Source organism: Venturia canescens, chromosome 2, assembly GCF_019457755.1.
Source record: "Venturia canescens isolate UGA chromosome 2, ASM1945775v1, whole genome shotgun sequence".
Classification (NCBI taxonomy): domain Eukaryota; kingdom Metazoa; phylum Arthropoda; class Insecta; order Hymenoptera; family Ichneumonidae; genus Venturia; species Venturia canescens.
Window position 1 is genome coordinate 23,422,161 of NC_057422.1, and position 22,403 is coordinate 23,444,563.

The window sequence follows — 22,403 nt, forward strand, 5'->3', positions numbered from 1 at the left end:
GAAGCGGCCCGACAGGTCTACCAGCATGGTACATAACGAAAAAAATTCAATGAGCAATTTTGTATACGGATAGGAAGGTAGATACTGATCGGAGTACATAGTTTGTTCAAAATAAACTTTGAAGATAATTTTCCCCCTCTCTCCCGCTTTGCCACGTTGATTCGAGTGAGCAACGGCCTTACGAATCATTGGTACGTAAAATAAACACCGATTTCAGGACTGACCACGTTGACGACAAATAAACGTCCAGATATGAGGTCCGACGTAAAAGCACTCTATCAACTGCATTATAATATATAATACAATAATTGAACAAAGCGTTTTATCAACTGATAAGGCTCCATTATTTACTTTCAAAAGTTGAATTAGACTATTTATCCGAATTGCAATGATTACCTAGCATAGCTGTAATTCTTGGCTTTCTATAATTGAACACCAAATAATACTAAAATAGAGAGTTGGAATGGATTATCATAAGTATGCATTGAAAAATGATTTTATGCATACTACGTGCATATTCATCTTGAAACGTTAATATCATTGCGGGTATGAGTTATTATTGAAGATATCGGTTTTGTAATTTATGAAATTCATACGAAGACGAAGGAGTGACAAGATGTATTATTACAAAAACAAACTAAAAATTGACATCTAATTCGAGGTATTAATATTTCGAACTCAAACGTTCGGTTGATATGAAATAACTCTTGGAGGAACAGTGTGTAAAGCCATCATTGTGAATACAAATAATCTTTCAAAATACTAAATAAATTTTGAGATTTATATAAAAAGTGATAAGAAAAAATTTTACCGCACCCTCAACAACCCATCTTTATAAATATATCAAAAACGGTATGATAAAAGCATTTTTTTACAGGAAATTATATTTGTTACAATTTTCATCGGAAACATTTTCTTTACAGTTCATATTGTTCTACATACAGTCATTTGCATAAAATCAATTGTAACTTTTGTTAAATACCGTGATAATGGTTTAAGATGAAGAAAACTGGGCGTACTGTAGCAATTGAACTTGTAGAGTGTATTGGACGTATTGTTAGAATAATTGAACTCGTATTCTTAAATATTAAAATAGTTCAGAGGAATAGTAAATATTCGTAATCGCAATATTTGTTGTGGAAAAAAAACTGAAACCAAAATATTTAATCGATGTTAAGAGTTGCTATGTTAAAGAAGAATATGAAATATACGAGATTCCGTTTTATACCCGCTCTAAATGCATTTCGCAAGCAGCTGAGTTTTCCCTAGATTTTTTTTTAGTTTTTTTATGTTGAATATTTGTCTAATCCCCCAATAATGCTTTACATTTTCGTTTTCTTATTTGTGAAAGATGGCCACGTTTTCTGTATACGTCCGCGAGCATATTTTTTCCTCCCCCCCTCCTTCCACTCCTCCACGCCTTTTTGGCATCAAGTTTTTCTTTGGTTTCGCTGTCAGGACTTTAAATAAAACCGATCCCATGTCACAGCCTTGCCGAACTCTCATTACCATCCACAAGTCATCCCCCCCCCCCCTCGCTCCACTTCGCCGCTTTCTGGGAACATAGTTTCAAATCCCATCTCTGTGGCCAGTTTTCTCCTATTCTGACCCTCTATCTAGCTTCCATATTTTTTTTATACCATTTGTTCTGTCCTACTCTTCCTATTTTCGATCCCAATGTCATCGCATCTTATAAATCTTATTGTTTTTTGTCCTACTGTTTTTCTTCTCATCACATAGTACTTTACCTTTCCAAGTGTGTATTTGTCCCTCACACCCTACTTCTTGTTCATATTCTCAAAGCTGCTCGTAGCGTCACTCCTCCAATTTTTTTTTTGTATTTTTCTTCGCATCACCCTCCCCTCTTTTTTTTATCAGTTTCCGATTCCCACTGCCTTCATGCTCTTACTCATATTTTTCGTCCACACTTTCATATTTTGCATTATTTTTGGTACCCGAACCTCTTCGAAGTACACTATACTATACTTCAACTTCAATAATTATTTCTCACGCAGAAAGACTCCCGTATCGAATTTATGAAAAATCTTATGCTCTACAAGTTCCAATATCGCGATTTACACCCCTTACCATTATCTAGATATTTCATGAAACAACAATTGAAATCATACAACTAACTTTCAGTTCGTAGTAAAAAATGAGCTATAGAAAGTAAGTTTGAGCTTTCAATGAATATTTCAACCAAAGAAACAAGTGTAGATATTTTGCTATATATTTGTAATTAGTGCGAAAATTGCATTAATAATGATGCTGTACCATCATTCTCCTCGCTATGCAAGCGATCCCCGGCTTGCTGAGGCTGCTCCTCCTGCATTGGAATGGATTCCTCCATTGATCCTCCATATAAACGCGCCACTGCTTTTTTCCTCATCTCTGTAATTTAAAAAAATCTGTAATATAATTCCTAAATCATTGATTATCCTTGTCGGAATATCTTACCTTTACGGCGCTTGTTTCTTTTTTGTTTTTTTTTTTAATTGGCTCGGTTGAAGGACCTGCGAGAAGTTGTTCGCTCATCTCCGAACTTCTTCGTCTTCGAGTAGGGTCTACTGCTGTAATTATCAGTAGATGTTATATTTTCAAACATAGTATTTTCTACTTGTCTACGTGTACTTGTCCCGACGATAACACAAAGTATTTCATCATCAGCTGATGATTTCGGACTATTTTTTGATTCTGAACAAAAGCGTTCCCAATATAGAACCGGAATTGGATCATGGAACTGTTTTTTCTTTGTAATAATAGAATAATATTTACCAATATCTCTGGACTGGGGAACTTCTCTCGTTTCTTCCACAAAACCACCATCGTTTGCTCGTTCTTGTGGTTCGTTTTCTGCAAAAAACAAAAGTACATAGGGAATCGGATTTTCACTTACCAATTAAATAAATACAATAATAATGATTATGAAAATTGTTTTGTAAAAAATTACCATTAGCATCGAGCAAAGAATGTTCGTTCATGTCACCATCGTCAGAGTCCTCTATCACGATCGGTTCATTTTCTATCAATCAAATGCATAATGTTTAATTCTTTCATTTTGACATTTTTGATCGTTTAAATAAAATCATTAACATGTTTTTTTTTTAATAGTCGTTACATAAAAAAAAATGCATTGACGTCTAATAATTACCGATATCTGTGGGCAGGGGAGCTCCTCCCGTTTCTTCCACCAAACCATTATTTGTTCGTTCTTGTGGCTCGTTTTCTGCAAAGAACAAAAGTACATAGGGAATCGGATTTTCACTTATCAATTAAACAAATGCAATAATAATGATTATGAAAATTGTTTTGTAAAAAATTACCATTAGCATCGAGCGAAGAATGTTCGTTTATGTGATCATCGTCGGAGTCCTCTATCACGATCGGTTCATTTTCTATCAATCAAATGCATAACGTTTAATTCTTTTATTTTGACATTTTTGATCGTTTAAATAAAATCATTGACATGAATTTTTTTTATTAGTCGTTACATAAAAAAAATGCATTGACGTCTAATAATTACCGATATCTGTGGGCAGGGGAGCTCCTCCCGTTTCTTCCACCAAACCATTATTTGTTCGCTCTTGTGGCTCGTTTTCTGCAAAGAACAAAAGCACATAGAGAATCGGATTTTCAGTTACCCATTGAACAAATACAATAATAATGATTATGAAAATTGTTTTGTAAAAAATTACCATTAGCATCGAGCGAAGAATGTTCGTTTATGTGATCATCGTCGGAGTCCTCTATCACGATCGGTTCATTTTCTATCAATTAAATGCATAACGTTTAATTTTTGCATTTCGACACTTTTGATCATTTAAATACAATTATCCATTCGAGTTTTTTTTTAATAGTCGTTACATTTAAAAAAAAAAATGCATTGACGTGCAATAATTACCGATATCTCTGGGAAGGAGAGCTTCTCTTGCTTCTTCCTCCAAATCAACTCTTTCTGGGTCATTGTCTGCAAAGAATAAGTGCACATAATTTACTCGGTTTTTAGTTTCAGATCAAACAGCAACAATTATGATCGTTATGATTTACGTCGATAATGAATGTCACGTTGTGAGAAATTGTCATTGTTCTGCAATTTTTGTTGCTAGCTCCATATCTTACTTTACTATGTATTTTAGTGCAACATTTTGGAAATATTTTGTTTCGGCCTTTATTCTTAGGAGGACCGAAAATTATTTCACGAATATTGACATACACAGGAACAACATTACTCTCTGATATCTCTGATATTTCAGATTACATCGTATTATATACCGTTTTGTTCAACTGCATTGTCCAGAAGCCATTGCGGTGGCTCTTCAGCAAAGATGTCTTGCTCGAAATCTGGATCTGGAATAATTTTGAGGAGATAGTATCTCAAGTATTTAAAAGTTGTTCTTAAGCTTCTATTGATTTAAACAACAAAATTTACCTGACGGTCTAATCGGTGGCGGTTCTTGCAGCTCATCTATTTCATCAACTTCCTGCTCATTTTGCTCTTCAGCAATCAGAATCTCAACATTTCCCTTTAACGCTGCTGCTTTTTCCAAAAATTCGTCAGTAGTGATCTCTAACATATGGAGTTCACGCCATGCTAAATGAAAAGTAAATAAATGAATTGAGAGAGCTTTAATGTAATGTACTAATTTACTTTCAATATCAAGTATAATGGGAGTTGCAAATTAAAAAAAATAAAAAACGACGAATTTTGCGTATTTAAAATTAAAAAAATATATATTATTAACGCAATGGAACCTTTTATAAGTTTTTTCTGCTTGAATATTGAACAATATCTTGCGTGCCGGCCGATCTGCCCATTGTTCTTCAACCGTCCGATGTCCGCTCGAACACTCGACTGCAACTTTAGCAGTTTGCCTGTCGCAGAAAATATCATTAATTTTTATGATGTTGTTCTCTTCATTGTTGCTGTGAGATGCTTATGATTGAGTTCGACCATTGAGTTATATTTACCAACAAAGTCCCATGCTCCGGGACGCGTTTCCATTCGATGTTTGAAGTGGTTGTGATAGGACTCAATGATGTTGTTTGTTCTTCGGCTGAGTCCGTACACACTAAATCCCTCCGGCTTCACGATTCCGATCCAATACCGAGCGTAATAATTGCAGAACTGGCCCAACTGAGTTTTTAAAGTTCCCGATAAATTATTTCGCAGATCCCGGAATTTGGCAACAATGCGATCGGCCGGCAAGTACGCTAAAGCCAAAACTTTCTTAAAAAAAGTTTTTGCTTCATCGTTTGTCCGTATGATGTTTTGGAGATGAAGAGCCTTAGCTTTTTTATATATTGCCTGAAATCCATGACATCCTTTTATTGCTCATTCCTACTCAATAGATTGTCAGGATTGACAAAATAGGTATTACGGGATTCACAACTTAGAGATGTCTCTAAACTGACATAAAAATAAGGATGAAACACTTAAATATATATACAATCGCAAACGATAGACTTTCGTCACAAATCTATACAACTCGTTATATACGATAATTGCTGAAACGTCAAGAACGATGAGCAGATATATATAAAACACTCGTAAAAATTACAATATCGATATTTCATTCTCTACCATATCTATTTTTCTATTTGATACTTACACGGTCGTAATGAGTATTGCAGCCTGTGATGTGTGCCATCGGATACGTCTTGAGTATGGCATTACGCAATGCGCGTTCAAAATCGCTCATGACGAGAATGATGTTCGCATGCAAGACCTGCTCTTTGACATAACGTAGGCATGCTTCATAGGCAGCTTGCGTTTTCCTCGTCATTAATATCCATATGAAGGGGAAACCCTATGGCCCATGTGAGTAAACATAATTAGAAAAAAATGAGCAATCATGAGATGAGCAATTGCCACCATGAAAACATTTTTCAATCGCAGTATATTTAGTGTTATATGATATATATGTCCAAAGTACGTGTAAATATATTTTTCGGTAATTTTCATGTGCAAGAATATATGGATCATATTTCTCTGTCAATGATTTTGGTGAATGCAGTGCATTCACGTTTTCGGAATATACTACGCTACTATCACTAATACATTGTTTTTATTTTCAGATATGTTGCCAATGGATGTATAAAGAATATTTGTAAAAATTTCAAATACTCATGTATACATCGAAAATGCTTAAGTTATTATTGAAGCTATGTTTCTGGTTTAGGTAGTTTAACTCCCAATTCGGGAACGGAATAAACTCGATTCTACTATAGAGTAGATTTAGTTTCATTCAAATCCCAATATAATTTCAATAATTTTTAATGTATGAAGATATTTGAGTGCCTTTCTAGTGTTGCGTACTTTATAAAAATCAATATATAATTTGACATTATTATAAAAATTTTATTTTCAATTCATATAAAAAAATATCAAGTATATCAAAAATATATTAGTAATATAAGCATAATACATGTATAATAACAAAGCACATTTTCGTTATACTGAAACGGAAAAAAATATAATTGTTCGTGTATTTGAGAACATAAATCTAGTAACAGAATAAATGTTCCATAAAAACGGAATATACTTTTCATATAATACTGAATATATTGAAAAAAGAGAAATTCTTCTCATATAAAGGCAACAAGCATTATTCTAAGATCTTTTGTTCTTTGAACAAACTTGCGAATTTATTTTTCCAACCCTTCAAATGATTCATTTTTATATTTGGGTTCATAGAGTCTGACTGCTGCTTGCACGTGCTTTGGGGCGACGTTTTGGTGTCCACATCAATTTAATGATGTGAAATATTTTTCAAAATCAATAAATTCTTACGTGGTTGAGTTTAATTCCCATGATCGTGAGTAATTGGTAAACTCCCTCAATCCGAGGCCTTGTACAGAAGGTCGCATCTATGAAAAGCTTAGAAACCTCGCCCATTTCTTGGCGCACGAAGTCCTCGTCAAAAAGAATTGCATGCTGCGCACCATTGTCGTCTGTTATCAAATGCACCGTCAGTCGACCATTGGTGTATTCGAGATTTCTAGCGAATTGTGGATCGACAAGTCGGTCCACAAATTCTTGGATCGTCTGCGGGCTCCGGGGATAAAGTTTTTTTCTGCACTGCTGCATGAAAGACCGTATGGCACGGAAAGAGACGTGTTGTGCGGCTTCTGCATGACTTCAAATATCAAATAACAATAGTAAAAAGAAAAATCAAAATTTCTATCAATAAGCTGAGAATTGATGGAAAATGATAATTAAAAGATATTATGAGTGTTGTGTACAATATGAAAAAAAATCATTTCTTGCATGCATTTCAATTCACGTATATAGGGTATTCTACGCTTATTTCAAGTGGGTTTGCCCCTTCGTCTATTCCATTTCGTCCGCGATTTATCATGGCGTTGTAGTACCTCTGTAAAGCACTTAGAAATTATTTTACATTTTCTTGGAGCGATTCGATGGCGATTTTATAGAAAACAATTTTCAGCATAAATTGAGAATTTAGAAATATTTCGTTTTATGTAGTAAAAATTTGGGCTCTGAAGTATCGTTGGTGCACGGTTTTTCGTCTACGCGGAAAGTTTTTTTTCTACATCACCGTAGAAAATTCGATTTTCTTTCCAATTTCGCGGAATAACGTTTTTCATTTTATTCATTACTGTCTTAATATTATACAAGGTTAAGGTACTATACACAAAATGTAAAGAGCAATAGAAAAGCATTTGAAGAAGATTTAAAGTTTTTGCAACTTCCTCTAAGAAAAAAAGCTTTTTTTCGCAGAACAAAAACAGCGTTCACATTGGCTCAAACCTTAAAATTTTTCATGCCGGAAATGATTTTTGTCCATTTTTTTCAATTCATTTATATGGGCTACAGATTTTATTCCAAAAAATTGTCATTGTACATGGAATAAAAAAAATCTGAAAAAAATTCTTGAGTGCTTTATAGAAGTACTGCAAAGTCATAGATTATTAGGGAAAATAGAAGAAGTGAAGGGCAAACCCAGGTCGAGTCGTTATGGAATGCCCCATATACGTGGTATTTCGTAAAATGAGCGTACTTGATTAATCTATTTTCAACACACGAAAACCAAACCATTCGGATTACTGAAAAATTAAAATGCATGCAAAAAAAGCAAAAAAGCCATGCAAATAAAAACTCACACAAGCGCATGTGTATCATAAAGATCTTTCAATTGGTACCAATGCTGTTTGAGTGCATCTGCTAATGCTTTTTTAAAGCGACAAACGTGCTCAGCAATACCGTCAGGTATGCAGTATTCCGAATGAGGATAACCATCCTCTATAAAACCATTTACGAATTTCGCCGTGCCCTGACAAACAGTTGTTTGTTTACAGCGAAGATAACTGTGGAATAAAATAAAATAGTAAGTTCCAAAAAAGACTCACTGGGAGTGTTCATCAATCAAATACACTCCTCTCTGAATCGGTGACTGCGCGAGCCCATCCAAATCTCCTTATCGGGACGCAACAATAGCAATAGAACTTTTGATAAATTTTGTCACACACATGAGTTTTAATGAATATCTCGGAGTGATAAAAAAATGAATCAAATTTCATTCTTAGTGGCAAAAGTTTCGATAAAATTTCATTCTCTGTAAAAAAATTTGAATCAAATTTCTTTTCCGGCCACAATTTTGATGAACTTTCTTTATAAATGATGACAGTTTTGGACGATTTGTTTCCCGCAACAGTATTCACGAAAATTTCTTTCCCGTAGTAGTGAAAATTATGATTCAACTTCTGTGATGAATCTGTATGAATCAAAATTTTGAAGACATATTGAAATTTTATGAAAGTTTCAATCGCCGTAAAGTGAATGTTTTCAAAACATACCGACTACACAAAAAATTGAATTATAACTTACTTTCACTTCTATGAGAAAGAAATTTTCATGAACCTCATATTGAAATCAACAAAATTTTGATCAATGGAAGGAGAATGTTTTCAAAATTTTCCGGCTACACAAAAAATTTGGCCAAAACTTCCATCGCTGCAAGAAAGAGATTTTTATAAACCTCATATTCAAATTTTGAAAAAATTTGAATCGCTGCGAAGAGAATGATTTAAAAACTTTCCGATTACTCAAATAATTTGGCCATAACTTCCATCGCTGCAAGAAAGAGACTTTTATAAAGCTCATATTGAAATTTTGAGACAATTTTAACTGCTGCGAAAAGAATGATTTCAAAACTTTCCGATTACTCAAATAATTTAGCCATAACTTCCTCCGCTGCGAAGAGAATGATTTCAAAACTTTCCGACAATACAAAAGATTTCATTATAAGTTTCACTTCTACGAGAAAAAAATTTTCATGAACCTCATATTGAAATTCAACAAAATTTTGATCAATGGAAAGAAAGTGTTTTAAAAACTTTCCGACTACACAAAAATTTTGGCCATAACTTCCATTGCTGCAAGAAAGAGATTTTTATAAACCTCATATTCAAATTTTGAAAAAATTTTAATTGCTGCAAAGAGAATAATTTAAAGACTTTCCGATTACTCAAATAGTTTGGCCATAACTTCCATCGCCGCAAGAAAGAGACTTTTATAAACCTCATAATATTGAAATTTGGGAAAATTTTGATCGCTGCGAAAAGAATGATTTCAAAACTTTCCATGGATACAAAAAATTTAATTATAACTTTCATTTCTACGAGAAAAAAATTTTTATGAACCTCATATTGAATTTCAACAAAATTTTGATCAATGGAAAGAGAGTGTTTTGAAAACTTTCCGACTACACAAAAAATTTGGCCAAAACTTCCATTGCTGCAAGAAAGAGATTTTTATAAACCTCATATTCAAATTTAAAAAAAATTTTAATCGCTGCGAAGAGAATGATCTCAAAACTTTCCGATTACTCTAATAGTTTGGCTATAACTTCCATCGCCGCAAGAAAGAGACTTTTATAAACCTCATAATATTGAAATTTGGGAAAATTTTGATCGCTGCGAAAAGAATGATTTCAAAACTTTCCATGGACACAAAAAATTTAATTATAAGTTTCACTTTTATGAGAAAAAAATTTTCATGAACCTCGCATTGAAATTCAACAAAATTTTGATCAATAGAAGGAGAATGTTTTCAAAATTTTCCGACTACACAAAAAATTTGGCCAAAACTTCCATTGCTGCAAGAAAGAGATTTTTATAAACCTCATATTGAAATTTTGAGAAAATTTTAATCGCTGCGAAAAGAATGATTTCAAAACTTTCCGATTACTCAAATAATTAAGCCATAACTTCCTCCGCTGCGAAGAGAATGATTTCAAAAATTTTTGGCTACTCAAAGAATTTAATCATAATTTTCCCGTTGCAAGATAGAAATTTTTATGAACATCAGATTCAAATTTTATCAAAAGTTTGATCGCTGTCAAGAAAATACTTTCAAAACTTTCCGACAATACAAAAATTTCATTAAAATTTTCACCACTGCCCATTTCATGAATACTATTGCGGCAACATAATTCGACCAAAACTTTCATGACTTAGCAAGAAAGTTAATCACAATTTTTAGTCAGAATAGATTCAAACTTCCATGCAGCGAAAGAATTATATTCAAACTTCTACCACTGAGAGAAGTCCATTAAAACTCATTGATCGTAAGAAATTCATCGAAACTCCTAATGCTACTAATGAACTAAAAATATGATCAATTTCATTTTTAATTTTATCAATATTCGGGATTGTTATTTTTGATGTAATCAAGACAATCAATACCCTCGTTACACGTGTCACTGGAATGATTTTCATTCCGTAAAAGTTGTTTCACATCCATCTTTGTTGCATTGTATTTTCATTCGTGCATTACTTATGGCATTTTAGGATGTGATGTAACAAAACATTTTTCGATGCATGCACGAAATTGCCCATCTCATCTTTGAAAGAATTTATTTGTGTTCGTTCAGTTTACGTCGGAATTGAAAACAAAATATTCACCGTAGTCGGGAAAAAACACATTAACAAACGTGTTTTCTAAGCGTTTTGTCGATCAGAGATATACACGTAACTACAGAGTTGCCGCAGTACAGCAACAGCTTATGTTTTTTACCCCGTATGCTGTATACATTGACAACGAATTTATTCTATTATGTTCCTGGATTGTCATAACTATATAACTATACAGCGCAATATTTACAGATAATACGGCACAACTTTTTGAATCTTTTTACCGTGGTACTATACGAATTATAGCCGTTATAAACTCAAATACAATCGGAATCTCGATACTTTAATATGAAATCTGGATAAAATGATCTCAGCTTATTCTTTCCGAAAAAATCGAAAAAAACGTTATCAAATGCTAGGGACCATGTCATCATATACAAGTAGACAAGGGATTGAGATAGCTCGGTAAGCTGCAAAAGGTGAAGGGCGGAAGAATATATAGATCAAAAGAACGTATCTACATTGAAAATAATGTATCCCAGCTCAGCGAGTGAACGCACCGAAGCACTTATTACGAAAGCATCATGAAATCGCAAGATCAAGACAACAATCACAGAAAAGTCTTGTGATACAACACAAGAAACAAACAAAAAGTAATAATTGAACAGACATAGCAATGTAGGAAAAAATAATGAACTCAAAATAACCACAGAAAAGAACGCAATAGACTGCAAGAAGAGGAAATAACACAAATTAATATACTAAAAGACACGCCGAAACAAAATAAGGATTTTCGCTTTGAAAAAAAAAACCAATGTATCGAAGGAAAGAAAGAGAAAGAGAGAGAAAGTATGGACTGCAAAAGAGACAGAGGTAGGCAGAGAAAGAGTGTGAGAAGGACGGAGACAAGCAGTGTCCGCGTGCTACAGAGATGTAAACATGACCTCTACGCCGACATTCAGCAGCCTTTTGTCTACCGTAGTTTGGCACTGTTTGAGACTACACGTTTTCTCTGTCACTGGAATCGTATACTTCCGAATAACAAAAAAGTGATATACCGGCGGAAAATTTTTTAGAACACGCTGAGTAATAACACGCAACTGGATGAAAAACTAATAAACGTTTTGAGCATGAAATGAAAACTGGTTGATAAAACCGAAAATTTCAAAAGGCAAACGGGAATTTTGCTTTGAACATTAATCATAGTAAATTAATTAGGGTAGTAATAAAAACAAAATAACATAGTCATTTCAACTTACATGGTTCTACCATCGAGAGATGTGCCACTCTTCTGATAAATCCGCCCGTCCTTAATACGATCAACCGAAGTCAATCGCCATTGAGCACTTCGTGGCATGTTTAATGTCCACAACACAAAGTACACAAGAAAGAATAATATAAAGGAGAAATGAACTAAATAAATAATGCAAATATATACACTTAGATGTAAAAAATACAGTACTAGTAGTAAGGCCTTAAACAAGAAAACTATAATAATAATTAATAATGAAACTTGAAAGTGCGTAACAAAAGAACGGAAGCGGAAAAATTTTTTAAAACGGCGATGCGCTCGGAATGACGTATCAATGAAAACTGAAATATCGTAATACAAGTAAGCAACTAGGGAGCGCGCAAGCGGGTGCGAGCGAGTGCTAGCGCGTAAGTAACGCGCGCATTGGCGCGCACGCACACATTTCCATAAAATGTATAAAAATGATGAAATAGCAAATATTTTTCGCTTTTTCATAATTGGATATTAAATAAGTTTGTCCACTATTGCATGTTGGTAAAAAGTGCTATTGAACAGATTTTACCATTCGAATTCGGTCCACGTCGTAATTTTTAAAATTTTCCCGCGTCGTCGGGACAAAATATATTATTTCGAGTTGACAAAACTCATATCTTCTTGGTTTTTTATTGGTTGAGACTCATTATTTACACTATTATCAGTTCATAGGCAAATGTTATATAGGCAAAAACGTATTCATACTCGTACGTCACAATGTAATGCAGGTGGCAGTGTGCGAGTTTCTCAAGAGCATGAAGTCTGCAATCAGACCTCAATGGGAAGTGTTTGTTTTTTATTTTCAATTTGAGCGTAAATGTAACATTTTGTGACGCTCTTTGGCTGTACTTTGGTGACTAGCAATATTTATTGATATATGGAATTTTTAAGTTGTTATTTAAGCCTGAGCGAGTATATCGATATCGCTTGCCTCGCTCGGCCCGGTATCCCCACTTTGTCGACGCCTGCATATTACCCCCACATCCCCACTCTGCTAAAAAATACATTTTCATAAAATTAAACTCATATAAAATCCTGTAACTCTAGGATTTCACGCTATTCCTAGGATTTTTTCCTAATAATCGTGTTTCTCCGGCGCGAAATGATCTAGAATTTTGCGTTTTTTTTTTAGTTATGATAAATTTCTTGATGGTTTTAAGAATAAAATTAGGGGTAAGACGTTCTGGCGACGAAAGTACTCGCTTGAATAGAAACTTAGAAATTCAATATCTCACAATCAGTAATATTGTTAGTGACCAAAAATCCTTCTAGAGGAAGTTTTATATTGCTATAAAGAAGTGGTACGCAAAATTGCAGCGCTCTAAATTCGGTTTACGTTTTTCCGAAGTCTATTCCGCTTTTTCGTGACATAGCGAAACTAAAAAATGGTTGCTATAAAAGTATTACTTATAAAAATCTGTGTTCTTTTCATAGTACACAATGTAGTGGAATAAAACGAAAACACAAATTTTTTTTAAGTTTCATTTAGATTCCTCGTGCATAGGGTGAAATGCAGATCTCGACCAAGATCGGATGAAAAGAATGAGTGGAGAGCAAAAAAGACAGGGTTTCAGTAGGACACCAGGCGATTCTTCATCGTGTCACTTGCCCTAAAAATTTATATATACTCCGCCGTTGTATGGTCGTCAACGGTATATCTATACCTGTAGGAATTCTGAATTTTGGAAATAAAAAAAAATGAGATCATTTTCTAACGTAGCCAAGTACAGTGAATGAATTAAGGTTATTGTGGAATTCATTCGTGTACACTTTTAGCCCTAATCCCTCACTTATTCAGAAAAATTTTCCAGCAAACGTCACAGAGCAACAAAGGTTTCTCGAATGATTCTGCAATTATTAAGAGATTATCATCTGTTTTTATGCTAGCTCGGATTATAAACTTAAAACAGTTTACGCGTACAAGTGCATGCATTGTATCTATACGATGAACTGCACAAATTCATTTTCAACATTACACACAAGCTTGGCGTGCATGGTTTTCAATCGGAAGCTCGGGAAGATACAATTGTTCAAATTTACTATGAAAACAAAAATTAATTAGAATTGTATGAACGAGTGTGAAAAAAACCGATCCCCCAATAAAATAAGAGGGGCCCTGTTATATAATGATTTGGTAAACAATACAGATGGGTGAAATTTGTGGATAAAATTGAACAATTAAACGAACGGATAAAGAAATGAAATCAATCAATCCCTTTATATGCCTTTATCTTGTACGGATAGATACGGCCATTCTTTCATGCCCATACGCATTTTAATTTATCCACGCGTCACTTTCACTCGTTTGTCCGTACACTCTTTTTTTACCAAATGGGCAGATGATTGGATGAATTACACAAGTATTGAAATGGATGAACAAAGAAGTAAGCTGTGTAAACATTGATTTGAGAAAAGAAAACGCTTTGAATACGAAACATTTGGAGTAATGAATTTATCAGTCAAACTAGTCAAGAATAGATATTTTTCTTTGTGTACACAGCGCGGGATTTCACGTCGAACTACTCAATAAAATAGTTGGATGGAAAAGGGATGGCAAATTAAAAAACAATTACATGAGAGGATCATCATGTTTTCTTCAAATATATGGACGGATGAGGCATTCCTTCGCCGAGCTTCCGATTGAAAACCATGCACGCCAAGCTTGTGTGTAATGTTGAAAATGAATTTGTGCAGTTCATCGTATAGATACAATGCATGCACTTGTACGCGTAAACTGTTTTAAGTTTATAATCCGAGCTAGCATAAAAACAGATGATAATCTCTTAATAATTGCAGAATCATTCGAGAAACCTTTGTTGCTCTGTGACGTTTGCTGGAAAATTTTTCTGAATAAGTGAGGGATTAGGGCTAAAAGTGTACACGAATGAATTCCACAATAACCTTAATTCATTCACTGTACTTGGCTACGTTAGAAAATGATCTCATTTTTTTTTATTTCCAAAATTCAGAATTCCTACAGGAAACGTAATTCATTCACTGTATATGTTACAATAGATCTCATATTTTTTCACAGTTGAACATTTTTTTAAATTTATTTATTGACAATGCGAATATAGAAAATCATTTAAAACGACGGTCACGACCTTTTAATACTTGGCGTGCCTTTTTTACTTTTTGAAGTTTTAATATTTACTGATTTCACTTCTTTTTGCGAGACGTGACAACTATATAGGAATCGTATTTCATTCACTATATTTGTCAACTTCAGAAAACGATCTCATTTTTTTTTTATATTTTGAAGTTTTTTATTGATAATGCAAATATAGAAAATTATTGGAAACTACGGTCGCGACCTTTTAATAATTGGCGTTCTTTTTTTACTTTGTCAATTATTTTTTTTCTAACTTAGCTGATTTTTTAGAGGCGTGACAATATTTACTTAAGAGAAAAAATACATTCCTCGTCTTCGACGAAAATTTTTAAAACGATTTGTTTCAAGTTGAGTGCTTTTCTCTATGTGCCAAAAGCAATCGACACAGCCAATTTTTCTATGTAGACGGACGAAAACTGTGCGGTTATGTTCATGTGAGTTGAAACCTTTTACAAGCAATAATGGTGACGATTTTGATTATCCATTCAGCAAACCGAATTTTCCAATGAAAGATTGGGAAATTCCTATGCAATGGGATGATATTTTCATTTTCTATTCCTTTTTTTGAAAAGCTCCACTTGTTTACTTGGGAAAATGATTTTTGAAACTATCTTCATCTCATTCATGGATTCCATGTTGACATGGATACTGTCAATGGTTTGCAATGTCCAAGGAGATGTTTCCATGGTATTCAATGTCTAAGACCACAGCTTTATGGTTATTGGTGTCCAGTGATATTTTTTCATGGTCTTCTGTAACGTCTGAACCTGCCTCGTCAATGTAAACTATTAAATCGCAGATCTAGATATCGATAACTATGAGGAAATATATCGTAAACCATTGCACCGTTTACCTAAATATCGGGAAATATAAAATTGTCGAATATATATTGAAAAATACGAAGGCATCCACCTAGACATCGAAAACTCTATAGTCGCCAAACTAGACTTCGAAAACTATAGAGCCGACGACCTAGATATCGAAAACCTTAGAAAAACTCACCACACTATCGGAAACTATGGAGCCATTGACTTTCATATCGGGAACCATGGACAAATTCACCTTAACATCGGAAACTATGGAGCTATGGACCGGAATAGTGAAAACTATGAAGTCGTCAACCTAGTCCACGAAAACAATGGGAAAACATACCTGGACATTGAAAACTACGGAGCCGTTGATCTAGACCTCGAAAAGCATGAAAAAACATACCAGCACGACGAAAGCCATGGAGAAATATACCTAGCAATCGAAAACCATGGAGCTGTCGACGTAGACATCGAAAACAATGGAACCGTCGACCTAGACCATGAAAACCATGGAGAACCATAACCAAACGTCGAAAACTATGGAAATGTTGACCTAGCATCAAAAGCCATGACGGAATATACCTGGACCACGAAAACCATGAAGGAACATACGTAGACATTTAAAACTATGAAGAAATATACCTGGACATCCAAAACCATGGAGGAATATACCTAGACATTGAAAAATATGTAGACACATACCTAGACATCGAAAAGTATGGAGTCACCGACCTAGATCGCGGAAATGATGAAGAAATATACCTAGAGAACAAAAACTATGGAAACTCAGACCTAGCCATCGAAAACTGTGGAACCATCAACTTAGACCACGAAAACCATGGAGAAACATACCCAGACATCGAAAACCATGGAGGAATATACCTGAACCACGAAAACCATGATGAAACATGCCTAGACATTGAAAACCATGGAGGAATATACCTGGACCACGAAAACCATGAAGGAACATGGTTTTCGTGGTCCTTCATACTTGGTCATTGAAAACTGTAGAGCCGTCGACCTCGACTGCGAAAACCATGAAGAAACATACCTAGACCACGAAAACCATGGAAGAATCTACGTAGACCACGAAAACCATAGAAAAACATATCCAGACATCGAAAACCCTGGAGGAATATACCTGAACCACGAAAACCATGGAGGAATCTACCTAGACCACGAAAACTATGGAGGAATCTACCTAGACCACGAAAACCATGGAGCAATGTACCTAGACCACGAAAACCATGGAAAAACATATCCATACATGGAAAACCATGGAGGAATATACCTGGACCACGAAAACCATGAAGGAACATGTCCAGACATTCAAAACCATGAAAGAATATACCTAGACATCAAAACCCATGGAGGAATTATCCTAGACCACGAAAACCATGGAGAAGCATACTTGGACATCGAAAACTGAGGAGCCGTCGACCTCGACCGCGAAAACCATGATTAAACATGCCTAGACATTGAAAATCATGGAGGAATATACCTAGACATCGAAACCCATGGAGGAATTATCCTCGACCACGAAAACCCGAGAGAAACATACCTGGACATCGAAAACTGTGGAGCCGTCGACCTCGACTACGAACACCATGAAGAAACATACCTAGACCACGAAAACCATGGAGGAATCTACCTATACCGAGATAACCATGGAGGAATATACCTGGATGACGAAAACCATGAAGGAACATGCCTAGACATTGAAACCATGAACAAACGTACCTAGACCACGAAAACCATGGAGGATTGTACCTAGACCACGAAAACCATGGAGAAATATACCTGGACCACGAAAACCATGAAGGAAAACGTCTAGACATTGAAAACCATGAAGGAAAATACCTAGACATCAAAACCCATGGAGAAATTATCCTAGACCACGAAAATCATGGAGAAACATACCTAGACATCGAAAACTGTGGAACCGTCGACCTCGACCGCGAAAACCATCAAGAGACATACTTAGACCACGAAAACCATGGAGGAATATACCTTAGACATCAAGAACTATAGAGAAATACACCTGCACATCAGAAACCATAGAGGAATATACCTAGACATCGAAACCCATAGAGGAATTATCCGAGACCACAAAAACCATGGAGAAACATACCTGGACATCGAAACCTGTGGAGCCGTCAACCTCGATCGCGAAAACCATGGAGGAATATACCTAGACATCAAGAACTATAGAGAAATACACGTGGACATGAAAAACTATGGAGAAATACACTCGCACATCAGAAACCATGGAGGAATATACCTAGACATCGAAATCCATGGAGGAATTATCCGAAACCATGAAAACCATGAAGAAACATACCTGGACATCGAAAACTAAGGAGCCGTCGACCCAGACCTCGGTAACCATGAAAAAACATACCTAGACGACGAAAGCCATGGAGGAATATATCTGGACATAAAAAACTATGGAGTCGTCCACCTAGAAATCGAAAATCGCGATAGAATGTACCTAAACCTAGTCCTCCAAAACCCATGAGCTATCGCCCTAGACATCCTCGAAAAATCCAGCGGCGTCGACCAGAATTTTATATTTTTTTATTTTTATTATTTATTATTTAATGTTATTCGTATTATTCAATTTTTTTATTTTATTATAATATTATCATTTTATATTATATATTGTATAATATAATATATATATTATATTATATATTAATTATAATAAAATATTTATTATAATAATATTTTATTATTAATTAATATTAATAAATAAAATCTATATTATATAATTATATACATATTTTATGCGCAAACCAGGAGCTGGTATTGCCCCCGCTGTGCGCCCATTCTCTGTCTCTCTCGCTCGGCGACGCAGAAGGAGAGGGGGTAGCCGCGTTCAGCGTAGTGCGTGACGTAGAGTGTGACAAAAGTAAGAAATCGTGCAAAGGACGTAAGTCCAAATGTAAACAAGCGTAACTTACGCCTCTCTGTCTCTAGAGAGAGAGAGAGAGAGAGAGAGAGATTTTCAACCAACAAGAACTACGCAATGGATTCGCTTTATTCATTTCAGTAAGAAAGAGAAAGAGATATATAGGTTGGGAGACCGGTAGACCGCGTGTGAGAAAGAGAAACAGATAAAACAAAAGACAGAGTCTTGGCGATGAACAGCGAGAAAGAGCGACAAATATAAACAGCTTACGGTTCTTCTTTTTCTTCTCCTTTGGCTATCTCTCATAGCGGGCATGTGCCACAGCTTACGGTTGCTAGCGAGATCTAAACAAAAGCGGGGCAACACTCGACAGCTTAATCATCAAGTTTCGCATTTTTTTAACACCTGAACAACTTCTGACCTCCCTTTCCCCCGTTGATAGGGGTGAAACTCATAACTCGTCCACAATTTTCCATGATTCATTGGATCAAATCGAATAGAAAACAATCAATGGTCTTGAATTTGATAAGTAAAAACATGAGGAAAAATTGATATGTATGACGACGCTGCCACGGATGGCACGAAGGCAGGCGATCAAAATCCTTTTCTATATCCTGCGTGCCCTTGAACATTGATGCGGACATACGCTCAATATATTGCTAACATTACAACATATCGTAGAGCTAATCATCTACGGATAGCAGATATAAAAATTATTGAAATATTCTAATCGCAATGTTGTTTATTCAAAATATATGTTCGATTCTTGAACATGTCACGGGATGTCACCGCTCTAATACTTCATGTCACGAGGATCTGAAAATCGTTAGATTAAAACCGTATGAAATGTTCTGAAAAAATTCCCTTTAAACGTTTAAAAGTATACCATGTGTTAATGCTAAGATCGTTCCGTTATAAAAAATTGGACACTATAGAATGAGAGAGAGGGAACGAGAGAGATTTTCAACGAACAAGAACTAGCCAATGCATTCGCCCTATTCGTTCCAGTATGAACAAGAGAGAGACATAAAGACAAGCAGTGGGTGCCTGCAGCCCGAGTGAGAGAAAGAGAATAAGGCGAAACGAAAGACAGAGCCTCGAAAATGAACAGTGAGAAAGGGGGACAAAGACGAGCAGTTTACGATTGCAAGATTCAGATGAAAGGATGGCAACAATTGACAGCTTACATTTTACGTATAGTTTCGCACATTTTTTGAAACGCCTGAATAACTTCTCGTCTTCATGATACGTTGATGGGTGTCATATTCAAACTTCATCCGAAGTAATCCATCGGATCTAATTGAATAATTTAAAAAAACTCCTGACTGAAAAAATCGTATATAGCTTGATGAGAAATCAAGTTATAGCAAAAAAAATAGGCCGAATCACTCTACTTTTAGATTAACTTCCGAAAGTCCAAAAATGAATTTTGCGATGAAATATGGTATACACCTTCTATTTAACAATATAAGAGTCCTCTTCAATATTTTCGGAAATATTGAATTTTTCCTGTACGACTGCAATACGCTCTGATATACCTGTTTACACGACGCTTTTATTCCGGTTTAGTTATATCAAAATAGATAGAAAAAATCTATATCCATTGATATATATAAATATATATATACCTGTTTGTATATACAAAAAAAAACTGGACTAAAAGCGCCATGTAACCGCTCCATACTACGTTCCTCTCGACCGTATTATTAAAATTTCACCCTCGGCAAATGATTTTTCCGATACGCTTCTCGAAAAGTAATTTTTAAGACCCTAAGGGTGTGTGCAGTCGCACACCATGAAAGAAAATAGATGTATATGGAGTCCCGGAATGCAAAATATAATGAAATTCTAGAAATGTGGTATGTTTTTGTATGAAGTATTAAAGAAGTCGTGTAAAAATTGTATACAATAAAGAAGCACGTTACTAAAAAATTGACATTTTGTCAAGAACAATATTTAAAATAAATTTTAAGTTTTGAACTTTAAATTTTTATAAATTTTTTTAAAAATAAATTTAAAAAATAGTAATCAATAAACTTCGTTTGGTTTCCGCTACTTTCAGTAAATTGTAAGTTTTAAAAAATTTAGAGGTAAAAAAAATTGTCACAAAGTTATATAACTTTCCTTAAGACTACATTTAATTAGTTAATGATAATGGTTTATTATCGATTAACAACAAGTAAAAACAAAAAAGAGAACGAAACAAAAATAGAAACCTAATCATACGTAGAATCAATAGCAGTATGCATCGATGGACGCAACTGCTACTCTAACGCAATTTCGTAACCATGTAAAAAAATTATTCATTGTTATGTAACATAACAGCTGATAGTTACAATAAATCGACAAAAAATGATAATGGTTTAATAACGAGCTTCTTTATTGTCGTGAAATTTTATCACCTTTTGTGTTTCGGGACTCAACATTCTTAATTCGTTGGCGAAAATAACTTGTCGCGTCGGCAAATTGCGTTTAAGTATTCACTTTCACCGCGTGTGATTGCACACACCCTACATTTTATAATGTTTTCATTTTAACTCAATACAAAACTAGGGTAAATTTGTTATGTGTATTTCAAAATGCCATTGATAATGCCATAAACGTGAAAAAAATACGGGAAACTGGAACATTCCAAAAATTCATAGGTCACTAACCAGCAAAAACCCATTCTAAAAGTTTCCAGTGTTGTTTGGGTATAGAATGAGATGCATTCCCTGAAAATTTCAAGCCATTCCATAGAAGTATAAAAAAATCCCAGCTATTTGAAAATAGCATTTTTTCAGAAGTCAAGTAGCTTTGAGAGACTGTGTATTAAAAGGAACGTGATAATATATAAATATTCGTGTATGCAGTTATAGAATATACCTAGATGAAAAATTAGAGACGTTTTGAAGCCGTCTACGTGAAAAATTATCGCTACGGCCACGTTTCAAAAATGCGAGAAATTTTATGAAAATGGTAATTTAAGAGAAGGCTGCTAATTCAACCGGATTTTCATTTGGAGAGAAAAACTATTTTTTTTCTCAAAAGTAGAAGGTTCAAGAAGAAAAATCCCGCTTCATACGAGTCTTTAAACCTCATAGGGTTCACATGAAAAAATCATGGAAATGGCTAAAAAAATGACTTTTCAAGAATTTCAAACAATTCTACAGCGTTCAAAATTTTATGAATGGACTTCAAATTTGGGGGATCATCTTGTTTTATAACTTTTTGGGAAAAAATCGGCAGCCAAATCGTTGACCCAAGTGGACAAAATATAGAGAACTAAAAGATACGAAGAAAATAAGTGCCGATTCGACGTCATCAGTAAAGGTTAATTTTCTAAGATATAGCACAGACTATTTACGTGATAGCCGACATTGATATCTACTTTATATGTACAAAAACGGGGCGCTGTTGGATGATTCGTTT

At 34.7% G+C, this 22,403-nt stretch overlaps 1 protein-coding gene across 1 annotated transcript; it reads right to left on the bottom strand.

Moving 5' to 3' along the window:
- Positions 1 to 2,274: 2,274 nt before the first annotated feature.
- On the bottom strand, positions 2,275 to 8,439 carry LOC122405917 (uncharacterized). Its single transcript, XM_043410994.1, has 16 exons — positions 8,125 to 8,439; positions 6,791 to 7,136; positions 5,610 to 5,807; positions 4,969 to 5,305; positions 4,753 to 4,872; positions 4,430 to 4,591; positions 4,273 to 4,347; positions 3,902 to 3,967; positions 3,696 to 3,767; positions 3,524 to 3,598; positions 3,324 to 3,395; positions 3,152 to 3,226; positions 2,951 to 3,022; positions 2,776 to 2,853; positions 2,458 to 2,570; positions 2,275 to 2,391 (listed from the first exon to the last, which is right to left on the bottom strand). Exons 2-16 carry the CDS (start codon positions 7,085 to 7,087, stop codon positions 2,386 to 2,388), a joined length of 1,818 nt encoding a protein of 605 aa, XP_043266929.1. The 5' UTR covers positions 7,088 to 7,136; positions 8,125 to 8,439; the 3' UTR covers positions 2,275 to 2,385.
- Positions 8,440 to 22,403: the final 13,964 nt, after the last annotated feature.

Bases quoted from the DNA above. Each gene is read 5' to 3' on its own strand.
- LOC122405917 (XM_043410994.1), bottom strand. From the start codon at position 7,087: ATGCAGCAGTGCAGAAAAAAACTTTATCCCCGGAGCCCGCAGACGATC. The intron at 4,873-4,968 runs GTAAATATAACT...TTTCTGCGACAG, and splicing joins CGGAGCATGGGACTTTGTTG to GCAAACTGCTAAAGTTGCAG. The intron at 2,571-2,775 runs GTAAATATTATT...TGATAATTACAG, and splicing joins TCCCCAGTCCAGAGATATTG to CAGTAGACCCTACTCGAAGA.